The 14,832-nt window shown below is 43.9% G+C and overlaps 1 protein-coding gene across 5 annotated transcripts in view; it reads right to left on the bottom strand.

The window, feature by feature from the left end:
• Positions 1-1,633: 1,633 nt before the first annotated feature.
• The window catches only part of lypd6 (LY6/PLAUR domain containing 6), a 340,290-nt gene continuing 327,091 nt past the window's right edge, over positions 1,634-14,832 (bottom strand). For 4 of the 5 annotated variants that reach the window (XM_085986694.1, XM_085986696.1, XM_085986695.1 and 1 more), the window contains 2 exons: positions 12,275-12,405; positions 1,634-10,859 (listed from right to left, as the gene is read on the bottom strand). In XM_085986694.1, coding sequence (XP_085842820.1) covers positions 10,593-10,859; positions 12,275-12,405 — 398 coding nt within the window. In that variant the 3' untranslated portion in view covers positions 1,634-10,592. Of the gene's footprint in view, positions 10,860-10,985; positions 11,303-12,274; positions 12,406-14,832 lie in introns of those variants that run through there. The other variant, XM_085986699.1, reaches the window with a different exon arrangement.

Here is a 14,832-nt window from a genome sequence, read left to right as displayed (position 1 = left end):
ATTCTCGAGAAGGAGAGAACAGCTGTCAGTGTGCCGGGGGACCTTGATGTGTGGATCCAGAGTGGTAATTCCACCCAAGTTAAGGGATAGAGTGCTCAATGAGCTTCATGAGGGTCATCTGGGAGGGGTAAAAATGAAAAGCCTAGCCAGGGCTTATGTGTGGTGGCCGGGAATCGATAAACAAATCGAGGACCTGACCAAGAGCTGCTCAGGATGCCAGAAAGTCCAAAATGCACCACCACAGGCCCCTCTACACCCATGGGAGTGGCCCTCATCTCCATGGCAACGGGTGCATATTGATTTTGCTGGTCCATTCATGGACTCAATGTTTTTAATAGCCGTGGATGCGCACTCGAAAAGGCCTGAGGTCATCAAAATGTCCTCCACCACCACGGAGAAAACTATTGCAGTCCTACAGACCATTTTTGCCAGGAATGGCTTGCCAGAGCAGATTTGCTCCGACAACGGACCACAGTTTGTGTCCGAAGAGTTCCGGAGGTTCTTGAAAAAGAATGGGGTAAGGCATTACACATCCGCCCCGTATCATCCAGCCACAAATGGATTGGCTGAGAGGTTCGTACAAACCTTTAAGAAGGCAATAAAGGCTATGTACAATGACAACATTCTGCTGCAGCACAAGGTGGACAATTTCCGGTTCGCCTACTGGAATGCGACACATGCAGTCACCAACCAGGCCCCAGCCATGATGTTCTTTAACCGATGGTTAAGATCTCGCCTGGATTTGCTCAGACCAAACGTACGAAGAGATGTTGAGAGTAAGCAATTCCAGCACATCCATGAGAAACCAACAAGGAGCTTCAATATAGGGCAGCCAGTCTTGGCCCGCGACTACCGAACAGAAAAATGGCAGCCAGGAACGATATGCACACGGCAGGGGCCACTAATGTACACAGTGGACGTTGGGGAGAGCATCGTGAGACGCCATGCTGACCAGATCCTAGAGTCACAGGAACGAGTCAACCCCATGCCTCGCCCATACGTACCTGGTGATGAACCCGACGTACAGGTCGCATCTACCCCAGAAACAGTAGCATCGGAAGCTGATGAACCAACCGATGACAGGGGGCCAGAATCGCCTCCGCACCAAGAGCAAGACACTCGGGAAAGGCGCTATCCAGAAAGGATCAGGAGGCCTCCCCAAAGACTGAATATATAAATAGACTATTTTCAGCTAATGTTGCATGTTAAAAGTGTTCATTGTAATTAGTTTGATATTTAATTGTTAAATGAGTGTTATGGTACTGTAAATCTAAAAGGGGAGGAATTGTAATTGTAAATGGCTGCGATGTCGTCCTACATAACACCAGGGACGGCATTTCTCAGATGTTTGATACAACACTGTAAATACTGTGTTGAAAAATATATCAGAACCAAACTAATGTTTAAACCAATGTGTAATGTTTCTCTAAAGAATCTTCTACCTTCGCTGTAAATTGATTGGACTGTTTTCCTGGTTGGAATTGTAATAATTTAAAAAAGACACTTTTTCATAAAAGCAAAGATAATTATCCAATCAAAATGTTGCCATTATATGGTCAGTAACGGGAATGGATTTTAGCCTCTCTGAGTCACATGAGCTCCCCTATAGTGCCCTGTATAAATACACGCAACATATGATGCAACCTTGTTTATTTACACCTGCTTTAAATGAAGCACACAGGTGAAATTGTGATGAAAATACTTGGCATTCCAGTTGGTTGACTGTACATTTAACACTCGAAGGGATAGATATTACAAAAATAATCCATTTAATCATTACCACAGGTTGGCACAAGGAGTGCAGGTGTCAGCATATCTTTTGCTGTTTGTACTTTATAGCAGAAAACAAAGTACAATCTGTCACTACAGTGTAGTAGGAGTGCAACAATTATTACTATATATATATATATATTAATTACTGAAATTAGTATTCAGTGAAAATAGTATGATTCACAGGATTGGCAAAAAAAGCACTTGTGTTGCTGCATGTATGCATGATGCCGTTTCCATTCGTCAATCTCTTTCCGTCGGTAAAGGAATGGCAATGTTTACATTTCAAAATGTGTGATAAAGCGCATAAATACCCGAACACAGTCATTTGTACTTTCAAACTCCTTACCAGCATTGGCTTTGGGTAGTAATTGGTTACTTTTAGACTGTTGGTTGACTTCCAGAATAATTCAAGAGTTGCTTCAAAGATTATTCCAAAGGAAACTGATTTTAATGGCAGAAATGGGAAGGCCTTAAAGCAAGCGGCAACTCAATTAGAAAACAGAGGCTGCTGCCACTGTCTGCCCGAAACATCCTTTTGACTCATTAGTTTCTGAATGTCTTCTGTTGAAGGCTTTGAATAGAGTTTGACAGAGTCTAATTGATTCCAACTTAATTAAATAGAATCTGACCAGCCAAGCTCCTCTTCATTCCTTCAATAAATTACAACAGGGCAATGCAGCTCTTCGTCAAGTAACCTCACCTAGAATGTCCCCTACGTAACATAGTAAATCATGGAATGGTTACAGCACACAAGGAGGCCTTTCGGCCCGTTGAGCCGGTGCCAGCTCTCTGCACGAGCACTTCACCTAGTCCCACTCCCCCACCCTTTCCCCGTAACCCTGCAATTTTATAGTAACTTTTGGCCAGGACACCAGGGATAACTCCCCTGCTCTTCTTCAAATAGTGCCATGGGATCTTTTACATCCAGCTGAGAGGTCAGTTTAACATCTCATCCAACAGCACCTCTGACAGTGCAGCACTCCCTCAGCACTGCACTGGAGTGTCAGTCTAGATTTTTGTGTTCAAGTCCCTTGAACCCACAACCTTCTGACTCAGAAGCGAGGGTGTTATCAACTGAGCCACAGCTGACACTACCATGACATTGGTTAACTAGTTGCTTGGTAATGAATCTTTCTACACAGAAAGCCCTGGTTCCAATCTTGGCCTTGAGTAGGTTAAGAATCCAAGCCCTGAACTTGTTTTCAGGAATTCCAAGGCCAAAGTTGGGTTTGGATTTTTACTGGTGCAATGAATTTTATGAGCAGTCTTAATCACTGAGCATCCTTTGGAATGACTAAACTCTGGGTTTCCAGAGGAGACAAATTTATAAAAAAGCAAAAGATATGAATTAGATTGGTTTGTATTTGAAGTAGCTGTGCCACTCATCCTGCGACAGAAGGGTAGTGAGAATAACTAACTACATGTATCAATGAGAAATCTGTTCCTGAGCTCCAGTCACTGCACTGAAAGAGAGAATCACTTAGGGAAGCACATCATAAAATAGATTTGGATGAAGAAGGCTCATTTGATATCCTTCCAGAATAACAGCCCTCCTATCAGGTGGATATCTTTTGATGTCCACCTGAACAGGCAGCCAGCACTTCAGTTTAGCATCTCATGCCAGAGACAAAACTTGTGTGACAATGCAGCACTGCCTCAGTACTGCATTAAAAGTGCCAGTCTGTGCTCAAGTCCGAGCGTGGCCATTGAACCTCTAAGCTTCTGATCCAGAGGCACGGGTGGAATCAACTGCGAGACAAGCCAGTGGATGTCAATGGCTCCAAAGAAACTGCTGTTTTCTTTTTATGTGCCTAAGGAGAGGGCGTGATTATTGAAACCAAACTGGAAGCTCAGCCAGTCTATACTATTTTTAAATGCCTGAACTAACCCTCTGAGCTGAGGTAAGCCCGTCACTTAAAGCACAAGAGGGAGGGCTGACGTATCCCATTATGAGTTTCTATCACCAATATGTTCTTCTTCGCCCCTCCCCTCCCCTCCCCTCTATTATGCTGGGCGCAGGAGCGGCTCAAAGTAGGTTTAAAAATTCTTTCAAATGTCAAGGATTTGACATGATAAAATAAAACAGAAAGAGAAACATCCAGGACAACAAAGCAGTGTTTTTGTTAAATTAAAATTGCAATCTTATTATAAAGTTGAACCATGTTATCATATAACCAGTTTGCCAAAGTAGATTTCTGTCATTATCAACAACTACTACTTGCATTTATATAGCGCCTTTAACATAATAAAACATCCCAAGATGCTTCACAGGAGCGTTATCAAACAAAATTTGATACCGAGCCAGATAAGGAGATATTAGGACGATGAGGTCAAAGCAGTAGGTTTTAAGGAGCGTCTTAAAGGAGGAAAGAGAGGCAGAGAGGCGGAGAGGTTTAGGGAGGGAATTCCAGAGTTTAGGGCCTTGGCAGCTGAAGGCCGCCAATGGTGGGGAGGGTCGAGGTCATGGATGGATTTGAAAACAAGGATGAGAATTTTAAAATTGAGGCGTTGCCGGACTGGAATCTAATATAGTTCAGTGAGCACAGGGGTGATGGACAATGTTCCCTGTAAGTGGCACTTTGTTCTGCGCAGCCAGTTTCTTTTAATGCACAGTTCCTTTAGGTTTCTGCGCATGCGCGGTGTTTACAATGTAAAAGCCGGTGAGCGGCCTGCGCGGGACCTTGCAGGTTACTGTGCATAGAAACATAGAAGATAGGAGTAGGAGTAGGCCATTCGGCCCCTCGAGCCTGCTCCACCATTCAATGAGATCATGGCTGATCATCCAAATTCAGTACCCTGTCCCTGCCTTCTCCCCATATCCCTTGATCCCTTTAGCCTTAAGAAATATATCTAACTCCTTCTTGAATATATTTAATGAACTGGCCTCCACCGCCCTCTGTGACAGAGAATTCCACAGGTTCACCACTCTCTGGGTGAAGAAATTCCTCCTCATCTCAGTCCTAAATGGCTTACCCCTTATCCTTAGACTATGACCCCTGGTTCTGGACTCCCCGGCCATCGGGAACATCCTTCCTGCATCTTGTCTGTCCAGGCCTGACAGAATTTTATAGGTTTCGATGAGATCCCCTCTCAATCTTCTAAACTCCAGTGAGTATAAACCCAATCGACACAATCTCTCCTCATACGTCATTCCTGCCATCCCAGGTATCAGCCTGGTGAATCTTCGCTGCACTCCTTCCATGCGTGCGCACCTTAGCGGGACCATTGGTGATGGGTGCACAGGACTTGGTGCGAGTTAGGATACGGGCAGCAGAGTTTTAGATGAGCTCAAGTTTATGTAGGGTGAAAGAAGGGAGGCCGACCAGGAGAGCATTGGAATAGTCAAGTCTAGAGATAACAAAGGCGTGGATTAGGGTATCAGCAGCAGATGAGGTGAGGCAGGGGCGGAGTTGGGTAATGTTATGGAGGTGGAAGGCGGTCTTGGTGATGGAGCGGATATGTGGTCAGAATCTCATCTTGGGGTCAAATATGAGTTAGGATATTAGGAAGGATTTCAAGGAAATCAAACTCAAAAAACAACTAAAGCCAATAGAATAAAACAAGTGGCCTGGAAGAGGTAGAACCCTGCATTAAGAAACTAGAAGAAATTAAAAGTTTCAACAGAGTACTGTAAAACAGTAGAGAATGTGGCCTAAAAATGCAGCTGTGAGCAGGTCACAAAGGAATTGAAAGATTAACTCACGTCATAAAAAATAAAAACAGAAAATGCTGGAAACGCACAGCAGGTCAGGGAGCATCTCTGCAGAGAGAAAAGGGTTTCAGGTCAATCTTTCAGGACTGATGAAAGGCCATTGACCTTGAGCGTTAAATCTGTTTTTCTCTCCACAGATGCTGCCTGACCTGCTGAGTGGTTCCAGCATTTTCCATTTTTATTTCAGATTTCCAGCATCCGCGGTATTTTGAGTTTTGGTTGGCCCTCACCTTTCTTTCTCTCTGCGTACTTGGTTTGCATTCGCCACTGCGTACCTACTTTTCATAATTTTTTGAAGAGGTGACTAAAGTAGTGGACAGGGGAATGTCCATGGATGTTATTTATATGGATTTCCAGAAGGCATTTGATAAAGTCCCTGATAAGAGACTGTTAACTAAGGTTGAAGCCCACAGAATTGAGGGCAAATTATTGACCTGGTTAGAAAATTGGCTGAGCAGCAGGAGTAGGGATAATGGACAGGTACTCTAATTGGCAGGGTGTGACTAGTGGTGTCCCGCAGGGATCTGTGTTGGGGCCTCAACTATTCAGTGTATTTATTAACAACTTAGATGATGGGAAAGAAAGGCACATATCCAAATTTGCCGATGACACAAAGATAGGTGGCATTGTAGGCAGTGCAGATGAAAGCATAAAATTACAAAAAGATATCGAGAGATTAAGTGAATGGGCAAAGCTGTGGCAAATGGATTTCAATGTAGGCAAATGTGAGGTCATCCACTTTGGGCCTAAAAAGGATAGAACAGGGTACTTTCTAAATGGTGAAAAGCTGAAAAAAAGTGGAGGTCCATAGAGACTTGGGGGTCCAGGTACATAGATCATTAAAATGTCATGAATAGGTACAGAAAATAATCAAAAAGGCTAATGGAATGCTGGTCTTTATATCTAGAGGACTAGAATACAAGGGGGTAGAAGTTATGCTTTAGCTGTACAAAGCCCAAGTTAGACCACACCAGGAGTACTGTGAGCAGTTCTGGGCACCACACCTTAGGAAGGATATATTGGCCTTGGAGGGAGTGCAGCGTAGATTTACCAGAATGATACCCGGACTCCAGGGATTAAATTACGAGGCAAGATTACACAAACTAGGGTTGTATTCCCTGGAATTTAGGTTAAGGAGTGATCTGATCGAAGTTTTCAAGATATTAAGGGGAACAGATAGGGTAGAGAGAAACTATTTCCGCTGGTTGGGGAGTCTAGGGCTAGGGGGCATAGTCTAAAAATTAGAGCCAGACCTTTCAGGAATGAAATTAGGAAACACTTCTACACACAAAGGGTGGTAAAAGTTTGGAAATCGCTTCCACAAACAGCAGTTGATGCTAGATCAATTGTTAATTTTAAATCTGAGATTGATAGATTATTGTTAACCAAAGGTATTAAGGGATATGGGTCAAAGGTGGGAGTATGGAATTAGGTCGCAGATCAGTCATGACCTCATTGAATGGCAGAACAGGCTCGAGGGGCTAAATGGCCTCCTCCTGTTGCTATGTTCCTATCATGGCCTTGCATTGCATCTTGCTCCTGATATCATGCCATCACATAATCTAGGCTGGCACTTCAGCGCACTACTGCAGGAGTGCTGCACTGTCAGAGCTGCCATCTTTCAAATGAGACATTAACTGAGGCCTCTCAGATGGACGTAGAAGATCCCATGGCACTGTTTGAAGAAGAGCAGGGAGTTCCTACAGGTGTCCTGGCCAACATTCATCACTCAACCAACACCTAAAACAGGTGATCTGACCACTATCTCATTGCTGCTTGTGGGACATTGCTGAGTGCAAATGGGTTGCTGTGTTTCCTACATTACAACAGTGCCTACACTTCAAAAGAAAAATCTTCATTGGCTGTATAGTATTTTGGGACATCCGGAGGTCATGAAAGGCTCTAGATAAATGAAAGTGCTTTCTTTATCTTGATGATAATGCCACATATTGCCTTACACATGCTGGTTGGCAACTGCGATAAAAGTTGATCTGCAAGCTTCTTTAGATTTTCAGGAGTTCGGTGCCTACAGTGACATCTCTTAAGCTATTGCTGGTTCTCCCACTTCCCCAGAAAATAGTGAACAGTGCACCAGGACAAACTGTTAGCAACCTTATGTCGACAGATTATAATGTTAGCTTGGTCTGGTGGCTGAAACATATATAAATCAATGAGTGAGCTTGCTATCTTTTAAGTAGAGTGCAGGGTGGCCTCTTCTGTTCAGTAATAACAAGACCTTGCAATTATACAGTATAAAACATTTGTAATGTAGAAAAACATCTCAAGGCGCTTAAATAGTGAAATCTTATTTCATGAAATCTATGGATCAGACGTTCCCCTGTCTTAATACGTTAGGGGAGTTATCCCCGGTGTCCTGGCCAATGTTTATCCCTCAACCAACATAACAAAAACAAATTATCTGGTCATCATCACATTGCTGTTTGTGGGAGCTTGCTGTGTGCAAATTGGCTGCCGCGTTTCCCACATTACAACACTTCAAAACTACTTAATTGACTGTAAAGCGTTTTGAGACGTCCAGTGGTCGTGAAAGGCGCTATATAAATGCAAGTTTTTCTTTTTTCTAGTCCTGTTGTATATTTTAGGCAGCAAAAGAAAGCGGTTTAGGAGCATCAGGTGACAGAAATATGGTAACAGTCTCTCCATAGTAGTTACTGGCTATCGCATTAAGCAGGAAACATTTACTTCAAAACTTTTTTTTTACTGCAAATAAAACGACAATGGGATCTGGAATGAGATAGTGGAGGTAAGCTGGGCCAAAATCGTTGATGAAGCTTTTGGAGGTCTTTTTATGGCAGTTGCTTGTGGGTTTTCGCACCTTCTGTTATGTATTTGGTGCTATAGGTTCTTCACACAAGTCGGGGTAGTTCTTGACGTTGTGAAATAGCGCAAAACCCGTTTTACACCTCTCCCGATTTTTATCTCCATTGAAGCCAATGGAAATAGAAATCGGGAGGGATGCAAATCGGGCTGCCGACTCGCTAGCACCCGTTTGACACTAGCGCACAAAGTCAAGATCTACCCCGCGGCCTGCTGCTCCGAAGTCCCGCTTCTTTGTACTCAGATGCTGAATACACCTCCCCCTTCAAGGTGCTGCAGCAGGCCCTTCACAAGCGGCTGCCCTGCACAATTTCCCACCTCCAGCTCAGAGGGCTGCCCGTTTAGGGAGCGCATTTCACACTGGCGCTCATCGACCCCAGTACAATATGGTCCCAGGACCAAAAATCGATCAGGTCCCACGTCCCTCCACCAAGTGACCACCACGTACCCCCTGCTCCACCTGATTAATGCACGATGCGGCAATCACCCTGATTCAGTGCAGTAAGCCGATACAGTTTGGAACCTATCGTTTCCCCTTTAAATAGCGGGTTTGTTATTGGAAAAACAACCTCCCGTAAAATGGCCAAGGACATTTAGGCTTGTATAAGAAATGGTTTGGCATTTTGGGACAGGCTTGCGGTAATAAACAGATTATGTGTCAAACAGTTATTGCAAGAAATGGATGGCAACCTTCCTTCCTTTCTGTTGAAAGGAACAGCATTCCTTTATTATTTATAGACTTGTCACGCAAGATGTTTGATTACTTGCATCAGATGTTTAATTTTAAGCCAGTATCACATTTGCTGTTCTGTCAGGGGTAAATGAAAGCAGCCAAAGAGGATTACAGATGTGCTTTCCCACCCACCTGCAACCTGATCCCTCCTTTGACAGGAGCAGTGACAGGCACGATAGTCTCAAGCTCACTCTTGTCTATCGCTGTGGTTGATCTGGGTGGAGGCAGGATTCTCTGGATTAGGGGTGTACTGGAACAACTCTTTTAAAAAATCCAGTTAATAAATATCAGGATACAATACACAATGAGGGCCCTGATTAACTCCACATAACTCTGTGGAGGGGTCTCCTGTTGTAACTCCAGACCAGTAGAACCCCCGCCCCACAGAACATCAGAGCCAAGCTTTTAAATTTGGTGCAGGAAAGGTTCTACAGGGCTCAAAAGAACCGCGTGTCATTTTACGTCCAAACGTATTTTGTGCCCTTGTGTGAAAAATGCCTTGCAGACTGATCACAATGAATCGAATATTCACATGTATCGTGATCTTGATACAGTGGGGCAGATTCTTCTATTCTTGCACCAGGATGTATTGAATCAGCGCATAGAGAAAAATCGGCCTTACAGGCTTGCACTTTTCCATGCCCGATTTTTCTCTGGGCGCTGTGCCAATATGCTCAGGTGAAGAACAGGTAAATGTGCCCCAATATCTCTCACTTTGATGCCCACAGCTGCATCTCCAGTTTGCTGTACTATAATCTCCCAATTGTGCCATTTAGTTTCCATGGCAATTCATTCTTTTGTCGCTGGTTCTGTGAGGGCAACTTTTTTTTTATATTCGTTCACAAGATGTGGGCATCGCTGACAAGGCCAGCATTTTATTGCCCGTCCCTAATTGCCCTCGAGAAGGTGGTGGTGAGCCGCCTTCTTGAACCGTTGCAGTCTGTGTGGTATTCTTTGTAGCTGTTGGTACAACCGAGTGGCTTGCCAGGCCATTTCAGAGGGCAGTTAAGAGTCAACCACATTGCTGTGGTTCTGGAGTCACATATAGGCCAGACCAGGTAAGGATGGCAGATTTCCTTCGCTAAAGGACATTAGTGAACCAGATGGGTTTTTATGACAATCTGGTAGTTTCATGGTCACCATTACTGATACTAGCTTTTTAATTCCAGATTTATTTAATTAACTGAATTTAAATTCCCCAGCTGCTGTGGTGGGATCTGAACTTATGTCTCCTGATCATTAGTCCAGGCCTCTGGATGACAAGCCCAGTAACATAACCACAATGCTACTGTAACTGCCCAACAAGTAACAGATGCACTTGTAGGAATACTAGTTTCAGGATTATATCTTTCAGTTTCACATGTGCGGGGTTTTTGATCTCTATCTATAATGCTACCTCCCACTTGTGAGACTGAAAGTACCTGCTTGGTTTTATGGGGGAGGGCAGGGTGGTGGAGCCTAGAGCCTTGTTTTGCAAGAAGTCCTTACTGTGTGAAAAGAGTGAGAGTAACTCAGTCAAAATCTTACACAAGAGCTTCAGAGTTCAAAGGTGAGTGTCACTGCTAGTTCTACGGTTGAAAATACCTTGGAAGATCTTGGTGCTGATCTCATTGCACATACATTTTTTTTGAAGCTGTCAGTAGAAAATATGCAAATGATCATTTTTTTCCCCCGACAACTTTCTTGCGCAAGTTGCCAAACCCAAAATGCTGACTCAGTTTCTCTGGAAGTTGATGCAAATGTAATGTTGGTGACGCTGAGCAGATACTTTGGGTGTTGTCTATTTCTTTGCCACGTTGATGCCTGCGTAACACACGATAATGGATAACAACCTATAAATATCGGCTACTGACTTCAAGTTTTCATAATCCTTGCACTCCTTCAAAACGTTTTCTCAAACTTAAAATCTCTATACATTTTCAACAGAAAACAGTTTAATTCATATTTACTGTGAGGAAAATAAGAACTTTTTAAACCCTTCTTTACAGCATATAAGACATTTCACTGTATAAATGTATCATACAAAAATAAATACTATGTTAAAGAACGCTGTACATGAAAGCATAAAATAGCACCAGCTATACAACAAGCAACAACAGAAGACTGATGCACGTTAAAGTCACTGCAGACTGAAACAAATGACGAGATGTTTGATTTATAGGAGATAATGTTGCAAATACTGCCTGGGAGGTGTTTCTAGGTAATGGGAGGTTACAGATTGTCCCTTCACAGCATGAGGTGCAGACCTGAAAAAGATGACATTGACCGTTATTAGATTTTTGTTGTGAGGGTATTTTCTTGTTTATTTTCTGTGATCTCCCAGACCATTAATTAAATGAACAGGTCAGTTATCCGCATATAAGAGCAGCTTGTGTTAAAAAAAAAAAGGCCTTGCTTTTATGTAGCATCCTTCACAACCTCGGGATGTCCCAATAGGCCAAGTACCACTGACCTCTGCACCAAGGCAACCTCCAGAAACAACAAAGACCCCTGGTGTAACTGGGTGCCCGTTTCCCTAGTGGTTCCACCAATCATCTCGACAAATTTTCGAAGCCCTTATGTATTCTGACTGGATTTAAAGTGACAGCCCCCACCCCCAGCCAAAACTAGACCCCTGTGGAGAGTGTGGGAGGGTTAAAATGTTTGCAGTGACCCATTCACCCGCTGGTCGCGCGCCATTTTTACAGGTGCATCCTGGCCTGCCGACAAGGCCCTCGTACCAGGCACGAAGGAGCAGCAGGCCCAGCAAAGGTAAGTACATTTGCTTTGTGAAAGGTTTCCGTGAGGGCCAGGAGGAGCAGGGGTGCTCGTACCGGCCCCACAAGGAAACCGAGGACATCACGAGTCCCTCCCCCGACCGTGATCGCTTACCAACTCCCACCACTTACTTGGCTGCTGGGGACCGGTCCCGCAGGTCCTTGGCCACAGGCTCCTGCCATTCTCACCCGAATCCCGCCTGACAACACTGACCCCAGGTTTGGGCGGGAGTCGGGCCCGATATATTTAAATGAGGCCAAGGAGTTAATATGGCTCGGGCCTTATGTTGGTAAGCCAGGGTGAGCCTGACGCTTGCCCAGCCACCCCCACACCCGCTTCTCAGCTCCAATTAAAAATTGGAGCTCTTTTGTATTCAGTCGCAAGATGACAGTATTAAGGCGAACACATCAGACTTGTAGAATATTGTCTTGAAATATGAATGCGGAACAGCACCTATTCACCTTGTTTCCTTCATTATCAGGTTGCGTGCATCCCAGAGATAAACACTCGCTCAGTGGTACACATCGCTTGGTGACCAATGAACTGTCTCCCTTTGCATTCATTTTATGCCTTGTGTAACAGTACTGTGTTTCTGCAAAGAAAGGAAGAAAATGCAAATTATGAAAAGGTTCATTAACCCTGAGCATATGTTGGCTAGTGATACAGGATTTTGCATGGAGAATTAGACGGACTCCAGAGAACTGATCATCATTGCACACGACTAGAAGAAGCAACATGAAATGTAAACTTTAGCACACATGAAATATGTTCAAGATATAAAACCCTCCTATAGGTGATATAGTTCCTAAGCAGACCTTCAGTTTATTAAAAAAATAGGAAAGGGCGTCATACGAGAATAGTGTTTTGTGATCTCACACATCAGATCTTCTTGGCTATCATTCTGAGAAATATATACAGATCATGGTTCATCTACTGGATTCTTTTGTATTTTTTGAGGGGTAATTGAGAACATTCAACATGATTTTGAATATATTAGATAATTGGTGACTTTGTTGTACAGTAGCGTAACAACCAGTATTCGGGAAAAGGATAAGTGTTCATTGCAAGCACACTTTCAAACAAAGTAGAGTGTGGGCTGTGCACGGGCACATCGAACACTTCCTGCACTGAGTGCCGAGACTTCAGTTCATGGCTGTGAGTTCCACATCTCGTTCATACCAGAAAGCAAAGGTTAGGGAAAAATCGATCACTTTGGGAAACTCTTGTATATCACCGAATCACTGGCTCAAAGCAAGCTGGGACCAGGCATCTACCCACTGTGTCAGCCGCATAAGCATTGCTAGACGAAGAAAGACCAAGGTCCACCTAGTTCGCCTTCAACCATCCTGGTAGTCGCATGATACAATGATAACTGAGATCTTGGCTAATCATAGCAATCAATCTCTATCAATATGCCTACAACAGACCCAGAAATGACACGAAGAAACACACAGGGCGGGAGAGCGTTGGGAGGCATAGGTCTAAAGTCACCTGCTCCTCCCAAGCATGCTACACTTACCACGTCGTATCTCAAATTACTCGTATACTGTATCTAAAATTGTTATTTTCTGCAGAATGGTGTCTGGTGCAGGAAGAGTGAAAGAAATGAAGTAGATTCAGAATAGTTAAAGTGACGCAAGATCCAACGTGCCACACGCCATTGCATTCACTGCGATATTGGAGCAGGCATTCCTGTTCTTGCACCCTGGATTGCTTGGACACAACACACAGAGGAAAATTGAGGGGGTGGGTGGGGGGAGTGGATTGCACACTGGTAGCAAATCCCGCCTGATCTTCCTTCCATACAAGTTAATGGATGGGAAATCACAGCCACGCCTGAGCCTGTCCTCATTTCCATCTGCTGCATCTGTACATGGGCATGTGGGAGCCAACTGGATAACAATCACGAGAGGCAAGTCTGGCTGATTTCTCCCTCTCTAACACTGGACATTGAGACCAACTGTCCCTTACTGCCCTCCCAGCGGAAATCACCAAATTCTCACGGGCAAGGGGTGGAGCTTCCCTGGTGTTTAGGACTCAGATACTCACTGAGTTATAGAAAGAAAAAACTATGACATATTTTGGAGATGCTCACAGTCAAGGGGTTAAATATTGTGTAACTGTTTTAAGGAAATATCTTCACCACTTTTATTGGAATTCCGCAATTCAAATTAGGACCTGCACGATCTGTGAGAAGAATAGGATGTTTTCACTAGTTGTTTATATTCATCTTATGCCTGACCTTGATATTCAACTACGACAAACACCAAAGGTAGACAAACTTGACCTGTAAAAAGCAAATATATGGCATTCCACATACTCCGTGAGTTCATTGTGTTAGCTGTTGAAATGCGTTCTGGAATGTATATCACAGATCGGACTGTTAAGCAGCGATCTGCTGCAGTGAATTATTGTTTTTAATTTCCCTGCAGTGAATGATCACATTCCTGGGTGGTCAAATGAACAGTCGCATTCCTCTCCTAAAGGATGTGCCAGGCCTGGCAAGCGACATCAGGTGTGAATTGTTGGGAGGGAGGGATTTCTGGCACATTGTCAACACATTTGTGTAGAGTAAATAGAGGAGCCTGCTAGTTACTGCAAAGGGTAAGGGTTCACATGGCGGGGGGGGGGTGCAGTGGTGGCGGTAAACAAAGGTTTAGGAACTGGGTACTAGTGGCAAATTTCCCTAATCGTTTTGCGCCTATTTTTTCACTTGCTTACACAAGATCCTCACCAAAGTGTCTTGTCTTGTGTTGAATCTTTATCTCCTTTGTTGTTCAATCGCTCAACCTTTGGTGGCCGTGCCTTCTGTTGCCTAAACCCTAAGCTTTGGAATTCCCTGCCTAATCCTCTCCGCCTCGCTACCTCTCCTTCCTCCTTTAAGATGCTCCTTAAAACCTACCTCTTTGACCAAGCTTTTGGTCACCTGCCCTAATTTATCCTCATGTGGATCGGTGTCAAATTTTTTTGTCTTAAAATACTCCTGTGTAGCACTTTGGGATGTTTTACTACGTTAAAG

Source organism: Somniosus microcephalus, chromosome 4 (genome assembly GCF_052327205.1).
Source record: "Somniosus microcephalus isolate GS21.2 chromosome 4, FLI_Smic_1.0, whole genome shotgun sequence".
Taxonomy (NCBI): domain Eukaryota; kingdom Metazoa; phylum Chordata; class Chondrichthyes; order Squaliformes; family Somniosidae; genus Somniosus; species Somniosus microcephalus.
The sequence above is the reverse complement of the archived record's forward strand: the minus strand, read 5'-3'. Positions and strand labels throughout refer to the sequence as shown.